Raw genomic sequence first — 23112 nt, 5'->3', positions numbered from 1 at the left:
CTGCAGGCTGGAGGCTTTCGCAATCCACCTGGAAGCATCTTCAATGCACTGGAAAGTTACAAAAGGAAGGGGAGTCATCAAAATCACAGATGCTATCCTAAAATGGTGTCTTAAAAACACATAAATTTCATAAAAACCCTAACTTTTCCTCAGTGTACTCAGAATAACAATATTAATCCCAAAAACCTATACTTTTCTAGGGCGCCGAACGTAAGACGCGCGACGAAGAGCGACGGGCAGCCAAGCGAAAGATGACAGCAACAGGCAGAAAGAAGCTGGACGAGCTTTACCATCCGGTAACGGATCGGTCCGAGTTCTATGGCATGCAGGACTTCGCCAAGCCGCCGGTGCTATTCTCGCCCGCCGAGGACATGGAGAAGGTAGGTCAGCTGGGCAGCATTGGCGCTGGCTCTGGCATGACATTCAACCCCCTGAGCAACGGCAACTCCAACTCCAACTCGCACTCGTCCTTGCAGAGCTTCTACGGCCATGAGACTGACTCACCGGACCTGAAGGGCGCCTCACCATTCCTCCTCCACGGCCAGAAGGTTGCCACGCCGACGCTTAAGTTTCACAATCATTTTCCGCCCGACATGCAGACGTGAGTAAAAATCGTCCATCCATAATAGAAAGTTTAACTTACACTCAGATGTTATGGAAAACTAGTTGAGTTTTTAGAAAATTGCAAATTCTTTTGGAAATTTTTAAAGAAATTCCTTCACAGTTATCCTTCTGAGTGTAGGAAGCTTCCATACTAAACCAAAACTAACTAAAATCTTTATCTATTTTTCCACTTAAACATCATCTAAAACAGCGATAAGAAGGACCACATACTGGACCAGAACATGCTGACCAGCACACCTTTGACCGACTTTGGTCCGCCGATGAAACGTGGCCGGATGACGCCGCCAACCTCGGAGCGTGTGATGTTGTATGTGCGGCAGGAGAACGAGGAAGTCTATACGCCCCTCCATGTGGTGCCGCCCACCACGATTGGCCTGCTGAATGCGGTAAGCATAGAGAAACCCACCCAACCCCCTCCAACCTTAAAAACCCAACCAAAATCCCCAAACAAAAAAGAAACCCAATCTAAAACAATCAAAAACCAAACTCGTTCTAATGGTTAACCACCTTTTCTGTAATTTTGTTCATTTTGGTCTAATTGGATCCGCTAAGAAAGAAATCAAACAAATGAAGCGCCAAAATGTTCAATCTCTAAAATCGTTAATCGAACTAAGACTAAAGCATAAATCGACTAAATCAGCCACATCTCAATATCTAAATATATACATCAATATATATATATATAAATATATATATAAAAATCGTTACTCACCCGAAGAAATTCGATAATTTTTGTAACCTGTAGTTGGAACTAATTACGAACCATTTCATAAACTCAAATCTCATCCAAAAGTATATATATACACGTGTATATACATTCGTAACACCTGCTAAAAACCCAAGCAGATTCTCGTACTACACACACACACACACACATTCCACACACTAAAGCACCAAAAATATATATAAAAATAAAGATATAGTTTTCTATACCAAACACTGTTAAAAATAAAGATTGGCTGACCACAGAAATGAACAAAATTACACAAAGAAAAAATAAAAGAAGAACCTAGCGAGTTATAAGAGAAATATTTTAGCAGACATTAAAAACAGAAAAAACAACAACAACAACAAAACAGAACAAAACATCATATTTCTCTCGTCTCTCAATTGCAGATTGAAAACAAATACAAAATCTCAACAACGAGCATAAATAACATTTATCGCACAAACAAGAAGGGGTAAGTAAGCAAGTTCTAACATCTAGAGCTAGAACACGAACTAGAACTAGAACTAGAACTAGATCTACGTCTAGAGAAAAACACAGATATTACACCCACACAGAAAGATATATATATACACCAACAGGATGCATCCTTCCGCCCTATCACATCATTTTAGCCATAGCTTAAACTAAACCAAAATCTAACTTAAAACGTGTGCTAACTTTTTGCCTGGGTGTATGTTTACTTATCGATAAATCGATATATATAAACATAAACTAACATTTTAAATTGGAATTTTCATTACAGGATTACTGCGAAAATTGACGATGATATGATATCGTTCTACTGCAACGAGGATATCTTCCTGCTGGAGGTGCAACAAATCGAGGACGACCTGTACGATGTAACGCTAACAGAGCTGCCAAATCAGTAGCACTGGCAGTACGGGTAGCCCTCCCGATATAAGACACAAAAACACACATACCCACACACACACAAAACACGGACACAACAAGTTGTTTTCAATAAGCCATTTTCCATAGAGCCTAAGTCTAATAATCGTAGTTACGTAATGGGAAATCGAAGTAATTCGAAGTTAAATAGCTAACCACAATACATAATGTAAAATGATATATAAACGCTAAACTTAAACAATTCGATTTAGTTATTTAGCAACAATGAGATTATCTAAAATTTTTTGATCAAATTTTAAATTCTCGCTATGTCTATAGATAGTCTAGTAAGGCCCTAATCGTAATCGTACCGTGTATTTATGCTCATAGAAACCCGAAATATGAGTGCAAAAGTGTCTGTCCAGTAGGAAGTAAGTCTCGTGTTTTTCCAATACCCCCTCCACCCCTAAACCAACCAACCAAGCTAATGCTAGAAGACCTTAGGTCCCAGGGCAAGGAAGAGTTATCGAATCTATCTTTTAGGTGTATCTAAATGGTATCATTAGCTCTACACGAATTCTAGACCTAGTAAACATTTTGTATGTTCGGCTTAAGCGTTTTACTTGTTGAATATAAAAAAATTGTAAAATTATTTTTGAAAAAAAACCCAAACACAAAACACAAATCGTTTTCTATTTCAAAACTAACTCGTTACCCCTCTCCTCTACACCCTCTCTCTCTCTGTTATGTATAATTAGGATCTCTGTACACACAAAAAACAAAAACACAACAAAAAGATGAAGAAAACATTGAAAAAAAAACATTGGTAAAAAACATTCTCTCTGTCGAAGAAGTAATTATCCTTAAATCTAGATATACACCTAGAGATAAGAACACTCTGCAATAAAACATGTTGATAAAAATCTTAATTAAGTCCAAGCTAAGGCAAAAACAAAAACAAAAACAAAAACAAAAAAACTTTAAAAATATTTGTGTGCATTTGTTGAAAAACAAAAAAATATCTAAAGAACAATGATCAACCGAGAAAGTTGATTCAAAACTAAAAAACTAAAAAAACAAAAAAACCTTTAATCAAGAATCGATAATCAACAAAGGATCGCAACATTCGATAACATATAGATAACAGATACATGATATATATGATATGTATAGGGATAAATAAGAAGTCGCATATGCGTTTACAATCTTTGTTTGCCATAATTAACAGTTTAATTTAATTAACGAAATGTTTTGTGTACAATGAATGTTATTTGAATTCAGGCAGAGACTTCACAGCGAGATTTGCTTGGAACTACGAATACTCCGCAACGATTGCTACAATTTTGAACAGTACGAGTTCAATGCTCAATATTATTATTAATTGTTTATTAATTGTAATTCCCCCACTTAATCTCTAAACAACTTTTACCCCTTAAACTCCAGTTCTTCTCCCTCTTTTGCTCCATTTTTTTGGGCTAAGAAAATACCCTTTTTCCACTTGACATTTCCGGTGTTGTACATCACAATTTGTTTTTAATTTTAGCCCTTAGTTCTAAATAAAACTATACAAGATTACACAATATTATCATATAAATTGAGAAGCGATAAGATGATATCAAAGGATATGAAATGATGATGATGAATCGAAAATCTTGCCGGCATGTTATAATTCTTTACGTTTAGTTACCCGTAAACCTTAAGTTCTACGCTCTTTCTACAAAATATATATATATATATTTATATATATATATTGTATACACAAAACATACATATATATATTTTAAAAGCCAATAATTTATTTTTTGTTACTGTTGGAAAACAATTCCGCGAAAAATAGAAAAGCGAATAAAAAAGAAAACTACAAAAAAATACGTGAAAATGCAACTGAGAACAAAATGACACTCAATCGTGTGCAAAGTGCATGTCCAACTTGAGAAATTATAAAAAGAGACAAACAAACAAACAAAATAAAACAAATTGTACAATATAATTATAATGAATACACAACATTTAAATAAAGAACAAAAAGTAATCAACTTGTTTTTTATGATGGGGTTGTGCCTTAAAATAGAGAGAAATGAATTTTAATTAGAAAATATAATAATGACCAGTTTTACAGTTTTTTTTGTCAAATTATTACTTAATATTAAAAACTATCTTTTTTACTTAAATTTTATAATTTTACGGATTGGATTTTTATTTTTTTTGCGTCTTAAAAATACAAATTTTTTGAGAAACTAACTTATTAGTAAGTGTAGATTTTGTTACATTTATTTCAAAACATTTTTTTTACTTTGAAAACATTAAAAAATATAAATTTAAAAAAATATTTTCTTTACTAAAATGATTTTACATTCCTATGTATAAATCAATGTAAAATACATGTAAATTACATTAAACCCATGTAGATAGCTCTAAAATATGTAGATAACGTTTACATTTGACAAAACTATCTAAAAAAAACCTGCTGATTGGCTTTTCGAAAACCCACCGATTCTAACGGCAAAATTACCTGGGTCAACAACAAAAATATGCATTGCCGCCGCTGCTGACGTCGACTGCTTGCTCTGCTGCTGCGCTTTTCGGCAGCGACATCGGCATTTATTTATCTTTGCGTTGGCAGCGCACTTTTCATTCATTCGTAGCGCTCGCAGAAAAGCGAACGTGTGTGCTCGTGGCCGCCGTGTATTTATCTTGTTTCTTTTTATTTTCTGTTGTGTTTCGCGGTTTTTCTTGTATCTTTTCTCGTTTTTTTTTCCCCCATTTTGTTGTGCTTTGAGATATTCTTGTATTCGTTTTTTCGTGTTCTTCTTTTTGCGTGCATATTTCTAAGCATCGTAACTGTTTGTTCGTGGGTCTAAAGCATTTCATTTGCACAACAAACAATGTGCAAATATTTGGCCGACAGTTGACTACACTAAAATAATTATAATCAGTGACAAGATAAAAAAAAGTAGAGAAATAGCTCACTGATGATCCGCAGATAACAAAGCAAACCTGCATAAACAGCTCCCAAAGAGTGATAACCCAGAGTCGGAGGCGAGTTGGAAAATCTTATTCATCAGTTCAAATTCCGAAACGAATCGCGACGGTTGTGGATTCCAGCTACATAATGTAAGCCCTTTTGGGATCTACGTTTGAACTTCTATAAATCGAAATGACCTACTAATAGTATATAATCATAATCTAAAGCGTAAAATTCCAAAGATTTGTAACTACACGGAGAAAATAGATTGGTAAATTCTTCTGAACAGTAAAATCTTTTTAAACATTTTTATTCGACTTAAACTGGTTATCTTCTAGAATCAAACAAACTACTTCCTTTATCAAGTTTTAAACTAATTACAAATAAAACTATTTAACTTTAACAGTTGCTTTTACCTTTTATGGAAGTTCGACTGTAAATGTTTCGATGTGTGATGGCATAGAAAGTGCATTAGCTGAAGCCGGAAAAGTAGCCAGCCCAAACACGTGCTTTGAAAGCCTAGAAAAGGCAACGAACAAAAAACCGATTTTCAATTTGAGTAAAATAGTGTAATACAGGTGAGTAGCTCCTATTTCTGGATTCACATTCCCATTCCCATAACCATTCCCATATCCATTCCCATTTAAAGCTTCCCTTCTCCTGTTGCCAATTTGCAATTCCAAGTTGCACTCAAACTACTTGACAATGCTGAAATTTCAATTGCAATTTACACTTTCGCTTGTATACATTACAACCTGGCGAATAACTTTTATTCGATGCCAATTACTATCAATTGAAAAGGGCGCGTGAGCCATTGACAAAATCGAACCTAACGGTTTTCGATCCAACAAGATCAGGGCCACTGCACTGAGGAAAATTATCAATATCTTTAAATATTCTTAAGAGATCAAAAAACATTTATTATATCCTGTCATTTTATGAAACTAGATTAGGAACTTCTTAGAAGAAAAGTTTAAGGCGTTAGAATGGAAATTAAATTATCTTCTCAAAGCTTATAATTCCCAAGTGGTTTTTTGGAAACTTCCAATTCACAAACATTATAACAAAAAATGTTAAATATTTAAAGTATAAAAAGACATATTCAACATTTTTACCTAACTTTTCTTCCAGTGTAAGCCCTGTTGAATCACTGGCTAACCCTTGGCACGCCATCATTGTGTCACTGTAATTACTGTTATTCGAATTGGGTTTGCTTAACTTTCGTGTTTCATATCGCTTGCATAACTCGCAAATCTAGATTTTCTGGGAAAATTAAGCAATTTATATTTTTTGCCTCACAATTAAGCCAAATGATTATTTTGGCAAGTCCCAGGATCTGTCTGTCTGAAACCTCTAGCCTTTATCTAAACTCAATTAGATGCCGTATCATGCTGATCGTGTGCTAGTCATGAAACAAAGACGACATTGGTATTTTCCTTATTCGCCGTTTCCTAGTCAGATTCGAACTTCAAACCGAAACCTCCCACTCCGATCGTCCAATCATATTAGAACATTCATTAGATATCCCCCCTCCGGTTTGTTCAATTGATGATTGCCAACACAGCATCGGCATGGGTCGATAGTTAATTGCACAACGTGATTATGACATCCCCCGCCGATCACCTTTAATTGTATTTAATATAAAAAAATTTACTTTGGCTTCATTAAAATATTGTTCCTACGAATAGCAGACGCTAGATTTATGGCACTTCCAAATCGTCTGGCCTTGATATAGACAAAGTTAAATGTTTTTTTTTAAGAATTGTGTAAATTTGCTTCAAGCACACAATGTATGCATGTTCTGTGAGTAAGTAAGTACTTATGTAGATACTTACCAGCCGATACACTTAGACCTTTGTCAGTCTGAAGGGGGGAAGATCTGTTGACAGAACCTTTAGCCGGGGGCGGGCTTGAGGTGGCTGCCACCGTTCTCGAGATCCAATTACGCAGCTCAGTAAGTCAGTGGCCAGAACGTGTCAAGTATGAATTACACTCGTCTGAAGTTGAGGTTGGCTAAAAGGGAGCACCTGCGCCGAGACAAACTTAAATTCAATTTCAAGCTTATACTTATTTTAATGCATATTTTAAAATAATATCTGATTGTCATTAAAGTTAACGTAAGAAAAGTCATTGGCCTTAAAGTGTGTATTAAAAAGTCGTAAAGCTAAAATTGGATAAGGGGAGTAGGTGGCGTGATTACTATTAACTTTGAGGTTTGGATTTATCTTAAATTTATTTCAAATTAAAATAAAAAATATTGACAGTTTATGTTTATGAAAGAGAAGATGGAAAATAAGTTTTTTAAATCGCAAAAACTAAAAAGAATGATCAATTCAAAGAAAATATTTTGAGAAGAGAAAAAGTAAAACAAAAATAGTTTGTTAAGTACTAAATAAATTTGCAATTTTTAGGTTCAAATATTAGTTCTAGATTCTCGCAGTGTTTAAAAGAAATGCACACCTCCAGACCCAAGATCGATTCACTGTGAATCGGTTAAAGCTAACCGACGCCTCAGCTGTTTAAGCCAAAAGCTTTTGGTTGGGAAAGCTTTTACCGCGCCACTTTTATTAACTGGTTTAAACAATTTCCCCCTGTTTGTGTTTTCCATTTGCGTGACTCTTCCGCATCTCCCATGTGAAACTGGGCAAGAGTGGCACCAACTCAAACAATCTGTGCGAAGATCAAAAGGCCTTCGTTGCTTACACGATCGTTATGCCTGATCCATTTAGCTGCTTTTTACAATTAGCCAGAAATCTTCCTGCAACAATTAGATAAAGAGGTCTTTATGATGCCCCAAAGTTGGTTAAACAATGGAAGACTTAAGCCGTAAAAAGTGTTTCATTAAGCAAATAAGGGCAATCTGAAAGGCAGGCGTACAATATAAACGAAATAAAATCTGAGTTCCAGAGTCTCAGAACGTGCCAATAATACTAAAGTATTATTTTTTATCGGGGAGATACGAAAGCCCGCACGATGGTTTTTCCCCCCAAGACGATGACAATTGAGTGGGGAAATTATTGAGACGGAGGAGAGGGGGAGATGCAGTGGGTTGTATAAGGGAGTGGAGGAGAATCAAAATTTCTTAATAGATTGGCGTTGCGCTTGGGGAAATTGTCGTCGGGTCGCAAAGTAATTCCAGCTCAGAACGATTGCTATATAACTATATCACTCTCTACGATTTGCCCCTTGATTTCTCACCATCTCTCTCTCTCTCTCACACTTTTTTCTTTTTCTCTCTTTCTTTTTCTCCGGCGTAAAAGCTCCGATCGTGCTTGGGGCGTTTCGTTTGGGGCTTGTGATTTCAGTTTCAGTTTTGAAGATCACTCGTTGCGAAGCGGACGCCCAGCAAAGCGGAAAGAGAAAGCTGAAGCGATTTTTAAAAACCACAATAATTCTCAACTCGAACTTCAATTCGAACTCTGTAAAAATTAAGCATATTTTGTGTACTTAAGACGTGAATAAATATTGACAAGAAATTCAAATCAAACAAAGCTGGTCGAGAAAATAACACAACACTTCCCCATATAATATAACCCAATATCAATGTCAAGCGATCGTGAAAACACTCGATCGTTCCAAATCCGGGGTCAGAAGCTCTCCGGCTGATTAACACTCCGCATCTCCTCCGCTCCGAGCGAAATAAATAAACAAAAAACCAGGCAATAACACACAAATACGGCAAATACGAACGAAAAAAAAAAAAAAATTAACAGAAACGCGCGGAATATAGAAAAACACGTTTAGTACAAAAAAGGCGCTCGCGTACCAAACCGCACAAAAAAAGAAGAAGAAAAACAACAACAACAATTTAACCAAATAACAAATAACACAAATTGTTGTCGCTTTTGTTATTGAAAAACACGCGCACACGCATTCGAAATTAAAGGCCCTGATTCTGGCCATTACCAAATATGTCCAAAAGCTGAGCTTGAATCGAGATCGCGGCAATTCCGACCGAGCTTGTAACCCGAGCAGCCGTGACCGCAGAAAAACTCATTAAAGATACTAGATATCTAGATATATAACACACCACTACTACTACTACCATTACAAAAAACGCTGGAAGATGGAGCGTTCGCACAGCTGTAGTAATTTCGAGGGCAGGACGGGGTCCAAGGTCGATGGTACCGTAGAGCAATTGGCTGGTAGCAGTGATCACCTGCCCAGCGCCCACTTTCCGCCCAATAAACCGCTGCGCAGGCGCAGAAAATTACAAAGACAGCAGTCCGCCGTAGATACGGATGATATGGAATATGCTGCCGATCTAGAGGAGAATGCTGATCCGGATGTGGAGAATATAACGCCAGCCGTTGCCTTGCCTTTAAGACATATATCCACCACCAGTACCCGTTGCCTGCGCCATGAAGAATCCTTTGAATCCTCCAGCACGGCACCCGAACTGAGTCCTCAGGCTCTGAGACAACAGAGATTTAGTAGTCTACTCCTTAGGGATAGCTCAGTATCCGTACAATCCGACTCAAGTCGGTACTCAAGTGTGGATAGCTTACTGGAGGCCCGCAAACCCGATCCCGAAGCCATACTCATAAATCTGGGCTTTGGACCACTCAGCTCCGAGGATATGTTATCCCGTATACCAAGAAGATTTCTGAAACCATCACAAGTACCTGGAATCGATACCGATGCCTTTGTGCAAAGACTGACTTTGGCCCGATCTCTGGCCGATTCGAGTGTCCTGGGCTATAGGGGTCTAACCGGAAATCCCGATATGCCACCATCGTCCATTGTGGCCAGCATTATGAAGCGTTTCGAGGTCAATCATCATCGGAAAAACTCCATGGGTTCCATCAAGCCCACTATACAATAAGGCCCATGGAATAAACTCTCAGCCATACTCCATTAAAATTAGTTAGCCAAATAGAGGATATTTTTTGTTACTTATATTTGTTGCCAGGCGGGGTTTTCGGTGACCGGTGACCTGTGACCCCTGTGATCTTGTCTTGTCTTGTCCATTAGTCCTTAAAAGTGCCGCGTACTTAGCTGTGTACCTCTGTATTATTGTATAATATCATTACATTAATTATTAATTTTTTGTCAACTATTGTCAAAACTGTTTTTAAGTATGAATTAAAGATGATATTTTATGTTAATTCGGAAGTCTTTAAGGTTGTTTGGGGGGCTATTTATAAGCCATAAATGGGCTATTTCTAATCTACAGAGGCAGGTTTAAAGGCCTGAATTTACATAAAAATGCGGAGATTATGGTTCAGTCGGAATCAGTTTGGCAGCAGCTGTTTACTTACAAAACAAAACAATAACTTACTTATATACCATATTTAAGTTATTTTAGTCTCAGATAAGTACTTTAGAAGTTTTCTGAGTCCTAAAATTGCAGAATAAACCAGAAGATTCAATTTCAACTGTAAAACGCAATAAATTTCGATCAATCAAAGGGACTTTGTAACTGCTCAAAGTTAATAAAAAAAACACCTTTTAAGAGTTATATAATTAAAGTTATTTGCCACTAATTAAACATCGGAACCTTTCAGTAAACTTGACTCTTTGATAGGCAAAATCTATGAAATCTTCAAGATTTTGAGAGTCTCAAGTGTTTGAATTCCGAGAATTTTCTGTCTCTCCAACTCGAATCCGAAATTAGAAATCTGCGTCACTGTCAAATCGGCTGATTGTTTATGTACATATGTTGTAGTTGAACAAATTCATTTGCGATATAAGTACATATTTACATATAAGTACAGCCCACAGACACACATTCATGGTGTTTGCATTGTTTGATTTTATTTATTTTATTATATTTTTTTTCTTATCGAAAGTCGATTTCTGAGCGAAGTTTTATTAATAGCCAATGACTCGGCATCTTGAGTCGCATGCCCCAAGCAATAATAAAGAAGAAAACTTATCGAGTAGAGCTGGGAATCGAGAGACCCAGAAGGGATTACAAAGTCTGCGGCACTCGGATCGCTTATTGATTTCAATTGCCAGCAATTGTTTACATTCACGGCCCAAGTCGTGCTTGCCACGGGAGCAGGGCATGCAAAAATATTATGTGTACGAGTATAGTTATTGGGTCCTAACCCCTCTGACCTGTTTATTCGGTTGCCAAACAAATATTGTACAGCTATAGCCGCCTGATAACCGATAATGGCATTTGCGCACATTTGTAACACCTTGAAGGCGACGCACGGCCCACAAGGAAATTCTAATAAGTACTTCTGCGTACAGCAAGGGATATTCGTATAGGTCATATGCCTACATTGTATCTATCAGGTAAATCTAAAATGTCTCCAAAATAAATAGCAGAGTAATAAATGAAACATTCTCACAAAATTTGTTAATAAAGATACATGCATACATATATCCGCAAAATAAAATACTTTGAGTATAGGTCATGCGAAATACACACATAATGACTTTCTTAAGTTTCAAGAATTTGTTTTTTATAAATTTTTTAAATCTAGAGTAAATTAAAAATCGTGATTCATAAATCATCAAAGTCTTTTAGTAGAATCTGTATAATTTTAAACTTTATAGCACTTATTACCTTGATCACGACTGTTGCTATGCAAATACGTGAGTGCTTGCGCTTTGGGCATATCCAATAGATAACGGTTCTAGGTTCTAGGGCTGTTCATCGGCACATGACTCGCTTTATCTATCGATGGGATGTAAATTAATTCCCAAACAAAGAAAAGCACAGCAAAGGCAAAGCATGAAGCAAAGAAAAGCGAAGAAAGCCATTGCCAAACAGTTGCGAAAGTGTGGGTGTGAATATTAGAAAACAGAAAAGGAGGGCGAATAGCACAGTTATGCGAGAACCATGCCGTACTCTTTGCACTCATTCGTAAATTTGCAAGTTCAAGGCAGACAACAAAAAACAAGAGACAAAACAGCGACAGATGCAATGTGCATATGTACATATGTATGTATGTACATATATACATATTTACATATTCAGACCAAGAATAAAATAATTTAAAACCACGCCGGAAGAATGTGAAACAAAATTAGCAAACCAAAACAGAAAGAGAGCTCTTTAACAAGAGCGAGAAATAAAATAAAACGACCAATTGGCAGCTATCGGCAATTTAAAATGTGTGTCAGGCCGTAAAGCTCTGCAAACAATTTGATTAATTTAAATGTCTTTGGTGGGCGTTTGATTAATTGGTGGCGGTCTACTTTTAGGTACTTAGGCAATTAGTAAATATAAAAGCACTGACCTGGTTATGAAACATAAACACAGTAAAGTCACACAAAGTACAAACTTTTTAATATTTCCCGCCTTTTGGACATTAAAACATTAAAATATCGGAATGCGGGGGACAGCTGATGGCAGGGTTGCCACCACTAGGCGAATCGATAGATCGATAACTTGGCGTCAGGCGTTAGGTCATTTTTCCACTGGCCAAAAGTAAAGCAACGAAATGTTGTTGAATTAATTTGTTTTTTGTTTAGTTTACTTTCAAACCTCGCCGATTGTACTTAATTTGCACCTGTGGCGTTGCCTTATTTATCCGTTGCTCTCTTTCTATTTGCTTGTATTTTCGTGCACCATGGCAGACGTACTTAAAATCGCAGGAGAAATCGCTTGGTCAAAATGTCTGTGTGGACCACGTCCAACACTTCGGGCCTAGAGACGCCATCCAAGTCCCCGCTTACCTCAGCGGTTCCACGGCCAACAAGGAGTTCTGCAGTGATCACTAGTGGAAATCACCAGCAGCATCACTTCCAGCACGTTGTGGCCGCAGCCGTTGCAGCCGCCACTTCAGTGGCCACCGGTCATCAGTTCCAGCAGCAGTTTCCGCTGCACGCACATCCGCATCACAGTAACAGTCCCACTGGAAGCGGCAGCAACAGCAACAACAGCGCAGGATTCCAGCGTTCCAGCATCAGTAATTCGCTGCTGCAATTCCCGCCACCACCGCCTCCTCCCTCGCAGAATCAAGCGAAGGTAAGTCCAATAACAAATCAATTTCAATCTAAGATCTGTCTCCCCGATCATCCCATTCTCTCCCACTCCCACTGTTAAAGCGATGCTATGGATTTTACTCTTTCTCTCAGTTTCTCTCTCTATCACTATCTCTCTCACGCGTTGTCAATGGGCGCATTCAGCAGTTAATCACATCTGCGATCGGGTTCAGCAGTGATTTGGTAATCGATCACAAGGTTTATCTTTCAAAAAGCAATTTATGTTGGCATTGATAGCCGATTTTGAGGACATTTTACTGGGAGGGGATCAGTAAATAATTAGATAGTAATAGTCATAGTCATCATAATAGTCATAAATTAAAAATTCCTATATCAAATCGCAATCAAATATTTGACATTTTAATTTGATAATAAGTTTAGTCAAGCCAGGTACTTTTAAATCAAAAGAATACTATTTAATAATGACAGAAATTAGTTAATGTTGCCTTATTTTGTTTTATGTGATTACAATTTGTACATTTCCCAATCAAAATAAAGCGAGGAAAGAACAATGACAATTGCTGAGTGGGCTGCCAGATTCAATTTGTACATTCTTCGTAATTTAGCTGCAGCTATATTTAGGTGTCTAAAAACGATATAAACGAATTTGTTGTGAAAAAAATAACGAAATATTATTTACTTAGTTGGGTAATTAGCAAAATTCTAAAGTTAAGACCATGTTCTTAGGAATAAAATGAAAATAAAAGGTAAAAAAAGATATTCATAGAAAGATATATTAGAAATATTATTTATAGAAAATTAAATCAGGTTTTATTATCCTAAAAATGTTTTCCCGAAAATGGTAATAAATAAATCAGATTCTAGTCTTTATAGTTCCATCATAAATAACATATTTCATATCGAAATTAGCAATAACCTGCTGAATGCGCCCATTCGATTTATCTACGACATTTGACAAACAAACAAGGCCTACGTTTCAAGTCGAACAAGATCGCACAGACATTCGAAAAAAACACACACACACAGCACGCACATACAGACAAATCACAGGTATACTGAGACTGAGTTACCTGGAGAACCTGCTGAATTATTGAGCAGTGTTTTTTGGCGAACACGCAGCACACTGACAATGAAATTGTAAATGGTCATGGAAATGAACGTAGAACCCGGCGTCTAATTGGCTCCAAGAGTTGTACATTTCGCTTATCGTTTCTGCTTTGTTTACTATTTGGTTTTTTTTTGTTGTTACCGGCGATACACGCACTCACCCACAACCCACTAAAAAGAACTTAAGGCGGTGTCTCTTTGTAAACCAGGTGTGTGTTTGCATACGAATTTCGACAGCGATTCGGGGGAAAAATAAATACCAACCGCCAGCTGACACCTTCTGTTTTTCGTTCACCTTTATCAGTTGCACTTATTTATATATCTGAAGTGGATGCATTTTGTTTATTCTGAAGGAAGTCAAGCGGTTGGAAAGACCAAGCAAACTCGTTCCATTTGACAGTGCAATTTATTATTAACATTAACCAGATTTGTACTTGTGTATGCCCAAAAAAGGGAGGCACTTTCCATCTCAATCGGACTCAGTAGCAACGACTTGTTTGGATTCCCTTATATTACATAATCTTAACTTAAAATGGGAAGTACATTTTTTCTGAGGTATTCATATTTTAATTTTCTTTCTAATGTTCTAAGCAACATCCTCTCTATATACCATATGTTTTCTATAAAATCATTCACTAAACGATGGCGAAAACTGTCTTGTTTAATCAAAAAAGTCTGTTTTAATAATCTGTTTATTTGCTCAACAAGTTGTATTTTATGTGCCCATTTCTCTGCTTGTATAAATATTTAATCACCTTTGAATTTGCTAAAAATAATAAAACTTTTACGCAAACATTATTCAAAATTAGAAAGTTCTCGTTACAACCAGATACTCTTGATTCATTTAAACTTTGAAGGCAATCATTTTAAAAAACCTGTTTAGAAATAATAATGGTATTTAATATAATATGAATCGATTTATTTGATTCTGAGATTATGTGCAACAAAATTAAAAATTCCATTCGCTCTTCTTATCGACATGGATCGAAAGTTGATAGGAAAATTGTATTTCCATATAAACATAGTTACTGTTGATTACTTTGCCCACTTTTCCCGCCCAAAAAACACAAGTACAAATGTCCCAATCCGCCTTACTGGCGATGCAATGCCTCCTCCTGTTGTTGGCTGCCCATTGTGATGGACAAAACAAGGCGCCTGAAAAGAACCTTTACATAACAGGCAATTTCTATCAGAATGTGGTGTCCATTAGGACGCGAAAACACATTCGGAATTGGGGTGACAACCACTTTTGTGCCGGCTCCATTCTGTCCAAAAGGTGGGTCGTTACCTCCGGTTGCTGTGTTAGCACCATGCCGGCGAGCACACCAAAAAGGTCCAGTAATCGGAAAAATATGAGAGTGGTTGTCTTTACCCACAAACGATTGAGAAAGCCATTGAAGGAAAATGTATTTACCGTGGATAAGGTGGTGCTGGATGAAGAAAATGGTGATGGATGCTCTAAGTTGGCTCTGTTAAAGCTGGATCGTGTCATTTCCGGTCAAAGGTTCGCCTTAAAACTGCCTCTGAATAAGAAAAACAGCACATGGCTTTGCAGGACAATCGGCTGGGGCAGGATGTACTATGTGAGTGAGTGCTGAAATAGCTGAAATGAAATAAGAAATCGGAGCTCCTATTCCTTCTAGGAAGGACCCTACTCCAACGAGCTTCTCCAGCTTAGGGCAGAAGAGATTCCAACATCGACTTGCAAGTCGGACTGCAGTACCTGCCTGTGCATGGCCAGCTATACTGGTAGAGGCAATATGTGCCAGTTGGATCAGGGCAGTCCACTCTTTTGCGGTACAGTTTTATATGGCGTAGCGCGAGGGGTCACTTGCGAGGATGAAAACTATATGGTGTACACTAGTATCTATCATCACCGTAAGTTCATCGAAAAAACCTTGACTTCGGCAAGCTTGCAGAGAGGGTCTAAACTTTCGGTGATGATCTGGTTGTTAACCTGGTTTTTTGCTGGTTCGATCAAGGATCTATCATATAGTATTGTGTTGCTACTTGAAAATTTAAAAAGAATTTGAAAGTTTACTACAATGTATCAATATTTTGAGAATGATTCACAATTTACTAGTCCAAATATCTTCCGATCTTTGGTAAACCCATTAAAGCCATTGCCTGCTAAAGTGTCAAAACTTAAAATATCTAATAAATAAAGTCAACAAATTGAGTTACGCTCCTACACAGACTTGTGCCCGAGTATATTGACCCACAATATGGTTTCTGAGAGATGTGGAGCATTGTGTCCCTGATCGTCTGTGGGTTTCTGCTGAGCCACAAGTGGTTTTTCGGCCTGCTGATTGGATCTTGAATCACTAGTTTAAGTTCAGGGCCTTCCGTGCAGTGTCCGTTTGTGTCGTATGTGCGTGTGTTTAATCACTCGAATTGTCTTCCCCATTCATCAGTCTGTGATCGCTGATCGATTGCCAAAAGCAGCGGCAGCAGTAGACGCCGCCTCCTCGTTCGGCCCGAACACCCCTTTTCACAACATCCCCTTGTTACTTCTTGTTTTCCTGTAGTTTTTGGCTTCGCCTCTTTCAGTTCTTCCACCTGTCTGTTAGTCTGTTGTCTAGCTCTCTTTCCGTTTCTATTTCTCACCCACTCTCTCTTTAAACGCTTTCATTGAAATGGTTGTTTTTTACAGTGCAACTTCACTAACACGAAATTTTGATGGTTGAATTTGATTACTAAAAAATGTATATAAAAGTAGAAATCTTTGAATTAGCTATGAATTTTCAGAATACCTATATTATACATAAACTTAAAAACTAATAATAGTTTTAATACTAATTATAATTTTCAAAAAAAAAAAATATATTTTTTTATACTTTTTGAAAAGTTGTTTTTTTTTTTTGGTTTAAAAAACATTGCAATAGTTAATTAAATTAATTTTTTTTATATGTATTATACAAATTTAGTTTTCGTTCGTTATTGAGAAGTTGTACTGTAATAGTTCGATTGCCATTATAGTAGCTGTTGTTGTTTTTTGTGTCATCGCAGGCCGCACCGTTCGAATTGATTGTCGAATTTGAATATCGTCGTCTCTGCCGCTCAGCTACCGCTGTGCCGCCATACCGCCAGTGCTTACCGCTCTGCTCAGCTTGGCCGCTCTGCTGGCAGAGCCGTATCAGTTAGTTGTTAACTTGCCATCGCCGAAGGAACAAGAGGCGCGAAAAGCGAAAAGCGCGGACACAGAAATGAAATCGAATTGAATGTGCACCGCCGTCGCGCGCACCTGTATTGTGAATTTTCTGTGGCGGAAAAGGCAAGAGTTACTTTTCGATTCCGTTCTCTTGCGTGGCCATTTTTTGCGGAAGTGTCGACAGCATCCGTAAATGTTTGCAGATCTATTCTGCTGAATTGTTTTTATCTTAACAGTCGTTAAGAACAACTCTGGGCCTTGGCCACATCAAAGAAAGTTCATCCAACAAGTGCCTGCTAAAAACTTTTTTTTATTGACACATGTATTTTACATTTTTATAAAGCCCATAAAATGTGTTTATAAATAAAAAGTAAATATTTCAACGGAAAAAAATACACTGAGAGAGTGCGGCACAGAGTAAGAGAGAGAGGCGAGAAAATTTTCAGCGTGCGTGTGTGTGCTTATGTGGGTAATTGTTGATCAATTGTCATGTGCAAAAAAAATGATGAAAACAATAACAGCCAGCGAAAATCATTCAGCATCATCAATGGGAAGCATTGCAAAATCAGCCAAGTGAAACGGAACAAAATCGAATAAAGCTCCAACGAAAAAACAAAACAAAACCGGAAAACGGTGAGATTACAGTAACAAGTGGCAAACGAGCTCTAGAATTGAGATCTATACAAAAGCCAAGTACAGTGAATCAACGGTCTTTGAAAGTTAAATAGCTTCTGGTTCTAAGTGTACTATTGTGAATCATAAATGTTGTGAATTTCCAAGAGTAAATCCAATGATAACGCTAAACCCTCAGCTGAGCAACAAGTTGATATTGCAAATTCAGACTTCTGGGACCCGAAAACGATAAAAACTCTGTTGAGATCAAGAGTAATAACATTAATATTCCAAAGATCCAAAAAGAGAGAGAAAAGTTCACGAAAAGCCATAAAATTCATATAGAACTGAGGTCCAAATGGTTGACAAATGAATAATATAACTGCTGCGAATCGAGGAGTACTGTGAACAGCAAATTGAAACGTTCTAAGAAAGTGCTCCATAATTGAGGCAGGGCGTTGTCGATAACCAACATGGGACCTTTATGACCTGATGGAATATTTTTTATTTCATTTATTAATATATGCCAGACATTGGAAATCAGTCGATCTGTTCGGTTAACTTGTTGGAGCACAAAACTAAACGGTATTTTTCGTGGAACAGCTTAAGAACTGAAATTTAAGTAAGCTAGACTTTTAACACTATATAAGAAGGAAATCTCTCAGACTGTATAGAGAAAACTTTTGGAGGCAAAATCAAAATTATAAATTGTCAGAGCTGAAGTTTGGATGATCGTTAACTTATATTAAATCACACCAAACATTAAAAGAAGCTGGAAACAACATAACTTCATGACATTAGAGATATTTGATGATTTTTCATAATTATAAACAAGCTATTGTAGATCGAACTTCTTCTCAAAAAAGTTTCAATATTATTAAAAGAAAAGCTACATAATATCTCGATAGATAAACAATTTGTTGCCTTTCCCACAGAAAGCCAATAGAATTGTTCACCCTTAACCCATCCAAAACTAGAAAAAATTTCAGACTGATAGCATCTGATCTCGCAGAGCAAAAGAAAACAAAGTTATAAAATAAGGCAATAGCCCATGCCACCTTTTGAAGAAGGGGAAATCAAGGAAGAGGAGCAGATACCTCTAAAGCCACCTCGTCGACAGAAGACAATGAAGACTGCAGAGCAAGAAACAGCCCAGCCGCCGGCAGAGGATCACGAAGAGGAGCATTTGCTGCCCGCGACAGGGATTAGCAATCTGCGTTATGCCCAGGCAAATTTGAGTCAGAGCAGTTTGATGCTAAGCCATCAGCAGGGCTCCTTTGAATCGTCCACCGAACGAACGGCGAGTAGTGAGACCCTGGATGTTATGCCGATATCGAGGCGATACCAGGTGCATCCCCAGCCGAACCGCATGGGGATTCGGCAGCAACCTTCGGCCTTGGCGAGCGCTCTGCATGCCACTGCCAGATTGGCGGCCAGTGTGGATGCCTATACGGCGGCGGCTACAGCCACAGCGGCAACCGGCGACTACGGCGATCATATGCGCCAGAATCCGAACCTCAGTCACATCCACCAACAGCCCCACCAGTCCCACCAGACCACCCAGCAGCCCCTCCAACACCATCATCTACACCAGCTGCCCGCTCACCAACTGGGCAATCTCAGAGCGAGCAATTTTGTTGGGTCGTCGCGGTATCTCTATCACAGCCAGTTCAATTCGAATTCGCCGCAAACGAGACGCTTCACTGCGCAGCGAGACGGCTCGCCAGCATTCGCGGCTTCAGCGATAGCAGCTTCAGCGGCAGCAGCTTCAGCAGTAGCACCAATAGCGCCACTAGCACCACTCGCACCACTATCCTCCATAGCATCGCCCTCATTTGCGGCCCAGCCGCCGCCCTTTCAGTTGCGTACCTATCAACAGAATCAATCCTACCGCTTTCAGCCGCGCGGACATCACCGCACCGCCAGCAGCAGCATGTCGCAGTCCGGCGAGGATCTCCACTCGCCCACGTATCTATCCTGGAGGAAACTTCAGCTGAGTCGGGCCAAGCTCAAGGCTTCCAGTAAGACATCAGCCCTGCTCTCAGGATTTGCCATGGTGAGTGTTCTCAAATACACTATTGAGGGGAGGATTTTAGGTATCAGTTTGCTTTATATTTGAGGTAGAAATTGGTTGATCAAAATCTTTACATCTATATAGTTTTTTTTATTGTAATTATTGACTGATTTATATAGTAACTAAAAAAGGCTTAGGTTCAGATTAATGCCAACAGATAAGAGTTTAATGATATATATACAAGTACTTATTAAAACTAAACTATTACACATTATTTTACAATGGAAGACAATCTTACTTCTCGTTTCTAACTAAATCAAAGAGAATAATTCTAGTATAGTATGTTAGTTCGTTAGAAACTAAATTAATGATATGACTTCTGTTATTTTTAGTGTCAGGATAAGAGCAAAGTCCGTTCAAGAAACTATCACTTTATAGATCTGATTTTTTGCCACTGAGTCTGAAATATTTTTGGCTCAGCACCCACATTAAGTTAGGCATTTAAATTGTATTAAATGAACCTATTAAGTAATTTAACTTTTATCCATTAATTAGACATTACTTTGACTACAATTTGGTTATATTTTGACAATAATTTTCAGACCTAAAAATGTGATTGTTGGTGTGTGTATAGCTTCTACAAAACATTAAAGCCAACTTAATGTGCAGGGTCAAAAATTCTGGCAGAAAGCACACAAACTTTTTTTTTTCTTATAGCTTATGTGTTGATCAGCATAAAATTGAAAGTGCCATAACGAATTCGAAATACTCTATAACCCTAAAAACTATTTTTATAGTATTAATAAAAGGTTCCACATGACATGTCGTCATATAGCGAAATGCAATCTGTTATTTGTTCCGTTTGAATGCTTCCCTTACTCGCTGTGTCGCATTCAAGTAATTTCAATCATGACAGGGCCATAAGTACATATGCAAATACATATATCAATAATTAGCTGGCTGTAGTTTCTTATATGCTTTACCAACATAATTATTTTCGATGCCGGCAGCGACAAATTGAGGGCCAACAAAATAGTTTTGATTTTATTCGCACTATCTTTGTGTTGGTCAAACAAGTCTGTTAGCTGTTTGCTATATATGTGTTTTGTTTTCTACCCATTAATCATGGGTAGATTAGGCCATTTCCACATTTTATGCAATAGGTATAAAAACGGAAACCTAGCATTAAGTTAGATCATGATAAGTCCGTATGTTTCCCACCATTGTTAAGGTTTTTAGTAACAGATTTGAAATCTTATATTTAGGAATTTCACACACGAGAAAGTGTAATTTAAGTTATTACTCAAATTTATAGTTCAAAATCAAATTAAAGCACTATTTTATTTATAAGATATTGTTTAATTTTCCATTTTAATTGCTTAATTTTTGCTTATTTTAATCGTTTATTTTGAATTATGCTTTCAATTAGATTAATTTATTATGTGAGAGGTATTTATTAGTTTATTTTATTCGTTCCTCATCTTGTTATGCATTCCACATGTACACCTGAAATGTTGTGGCAGAAGGAGGGGCAGGAGATTAGAGGCGGATCAGATAAATTAGTCCATTCAGATCATATAATATAAGAGCAATTTCGCTTTAGCTGCCAACTTTTCTCACGAGAAATGGCTAATAATAAAAGAGGCAATGCCGGGGGCATCGCTTTCGATTCTTCTCTAATTTTAATAAAAATCATTAATGACTGATTTTGTTTCCGATCTCGATCATATAGGTGGCAATGGTGGAGGTGCAACTGGATCACGACACAAGTGTACCACCGGGCATGCTGATAGCCTTCGCCATCTGCACCACCCTCCTGGTGGCGGTGCACATGCTGGCCCTGATGATCAGCACCTGTATCCTGCCAAACATCGAGACGGTGTGTAATCTACACAGTATTTCCCTGGTCCATGAATCTCCGCACGAGCGTCTGCATTGGTATATTGAAACGGCGTGGGCGTTCTCCACGCTACTGGGACTTATACTCTTCTTACTAGAGATAGCCATCTTGTGTTGGGTGAAGTTCTATGATCTGAGTCCGCCGGCGGCATGGTCAGCCTGTGTGGTCCTCATTCCGGTAATGATCATCTTCATGGCCTTTGCCATACACTTCTATCGGTCTTTGGTGTCGCACAAGTATGAGGTGACAGTTTCGGGTATCCGAGAACTGGAGATGCTAAAGGAGCAGATGGAACAGGATCATCTGGAGCATCATAACAATATCCGAAATAATGGCATGAACTATGGCGCTTCCGGGGATATTGTCTAGCACGTATAGCACGGTTCTTAGACGGTGGATTGAACGAAAAAGACATAGCGGCTCAGGGCAAGCCTCAGATTATTTTAGTGAAACACATACACATATATTGTAAATTTGTGATACGCGGAAGGAAGTAGATTTCTACTAAATGATACGTAAACTGTATTGCGTGTGAATCAAGTGCTGTAGTTCTTTATTTTTTTTAATGGCAATTACAAGGCACACCGGATATAGACAATGATGAAAGACCCCAATTGAAGCAATACTTTGGACCAAAATGTCCGATGAATATTCCTCAAAAAATTAGCTCATATTTGTTAATTATATATATTTATTGCGTGTAAATTTTAAATTTTAATGCCGTATCCTTTTTTTTCGGAAACATCCTTGGCAGTCTTCCCTTGTATTGTTTAAGAATATTTTGGACACAACTTGATTGTCTTAGCCCCTAATTTTAATGTTAGGTCAATTATGTAAGCGAAACCGCGCTGTAATTTATATTATATAATTTATGATTAAATGATTTTTCTATATATGGTGTTGGAGTTTTATTTTTGGGTATACAGTATAGAGTTTAGGATTCTTAATGAAAGATTTTATGTAATAAGTAAAAAAGTATTAGAAATTAAAGATAAGAATTCAAAAATATTTTGTGCTGTAATTACAACATAATATTATTATGTAGACCACCTTTTTATTTTGTAAACTTGTATCGACTTCTAGTATAACAAAGTATCTTCGATATTTACCGATGTAAGCTAAATAGCATTGTAATTTATACGACTGATTAAACGATTTTCCACATATACTTAACGGGAACAAACGATTTTCTATTGAGGCGATGTCTTTGGCCTCCTTAAGTTTGCGTGCCACTAGCTGGAGGAAGTCAAATGGTGGCAAGACATGCTGCTGGGGG

The 23112-nt window shown here is 37.6% G+C and overlaps 4 protein-coding genes across 14 annotated transcripts in view; all 4 read left to right on the top strand.

Moving 5' to 3' along the window:
- The window catches only part of LOC108112523 (protein grainyhead), a 43109-nt gene extending 39505 nt beyond the window's left edge, over positions 1-3604 (top strand). For 4 of the 9 annotated variants that reach the window (XM_017222439.2, XM_017222443.2, XM_017222445.2 and 1 more), the window contains exons 10-13: positions 201-601; positions 815-1010; positions 1741-1805; positions 2097-3604. In XM_017222439.2, coding sequence (XP_017077928.1) covers positions 201-601; positions 815-1010; positions 1741-1805; positions 2097-2223 — 789 coding nt within the window. In that variant the 3' untranslated portion in view covers positions 2224-3604. The remainder of the gene's footprint in view (positions 1-200; positions 602-814; positions 1011-1740; positions 1806-2096) is intronic. The other 5 variants (XM_017222440.2, XM_017222448.2, XM_017222446.2 and 2 more) reach the window with 3 other exon arrangements.
- A 1488-nt stretch (positions 3605-5092) lies between these two features.
- LOC108112525 (calcium release-activated calcium channel protein 1) lies at positions 5093-22729 on the top strand. Of its 3 annotated transcripts, XM_017222450.2 has the most exons (5): positions 5093-5296; positions 5554-5725; positions 12684-13074; positions 19823-19978; positions 21669-22729. In XM_017222450.2, the coding sequence occupies exons 3-5, from the start codon at positions 12721-12723 to the stop codon at positions 22203-22205; spliced, it is 1047 nt and encodes a 348-aa protein (XP_017077939.1). In that variant the 5' UTR covers positions 5093-5296; positions 5554-5725; positions 12684-12720; the 3' UTR covers positions 22206-22729. The 3 variants fall into 3 exon arrangements, with proteins under 3 accessions (XP_017077939.1, XP_017077940.1, XP_017077938.1); XM_017222451.2 differs by lacking the exons at positions 5093-5296; positions 5554-5725 and having other exon boundaries at positions 12518-13074; XM_017222449.2 differs by lacking the exons at positions 5093-5296; positions 5554-5725; positions 12684-13074 and having other exon boundaries at positions 17311-19978.
- Positions 8445-10255, top strand: LOC108112527. The gene has a single exon (XM_017222453.2). The coding sequence runs from the start codon at positions 9214-9216 to the stop codon at positions 9970-9972; it is 759 nt and encodes a 252-aa protein (XP_017077942.1). The 5' UTR covers positions 8445-9213; the 3' UTR covers positions 9973-10255.
- On the top strand, positions 13099-16904 carry LOC108112526 (trypsin-1). The gene is made up of 2 exons (XM_017222452.2): positions 13099-15742; positions 15803-16904. Exons 1-2 carry the CDS (start codon positions 15236-15238, stop codon positions 16190-16192), a joined length of 897 nt encoding a protein of 298 aa, XP_017077941.1. The 5' UTR covers positions 13099-15235; the 3' UTR covers positions 16193-16904.
- Positions 22730-23112: the final 383 nt, after the last annotated feature.

This window comes from Drosophila eugracilis, unplaced genomic scaffold, assembly GCF_018153835.1.
Source record: "Drosophila eugracilis isolate 14026-0451.02 unplaced genomic scaffold, ASM1815383v1 contig_90, whole genome shotgun sequence".
Lineage (NCBI taxonomy): Eukaryota > Metazoa > Arthropoda > Insecta > Diptera > Drosophilidae > Drosophila > Drosophila eugracilis.
Note: the sequence above shows the minus strand (reverse complement) of the source record. Positions and strands in the feature narration are given on the sequence as shown.

Bases quoted from the DNA above. Each gene is read 5' to 3' on its own strand.
- LOC108112526 (XM_017222452.2), top strand. From the start codon at position 15,236: ATGTCCCAATCCGCCTTACTGGCGATGCAATGCCTCCTCCTGTTGTTG. The intron at 15,743-15,802 runs GTGAGTGAGTGC...TATTCCTTCTAG, and splicing joins GCTGGGGCAGGATGTACTAT to GAAGGACCCTACTCCAACGA.
- LOC108112527 (XM_017222453.2), top strand. From the start codon at position 9,214: ATGGAGCGTTCGCACAGCTGTAGTAATTTCGAGGGCAGGACGGGGTCC.
- LOC108112525 (XM_017222449.2), top strand. From the start codon at position 18,974: ATGCCACCTTTTGAAGAAGGGGAAATCAAGGAAGAGGAGCAGATACCT. The intron at 19,979-21,668 runs GTGAGTGTTCTC...TCGATCATATAG, and splicing joins TGCTCTCAGGATTTGCCATG to GTGGCAATGGTGGAGGTGCA.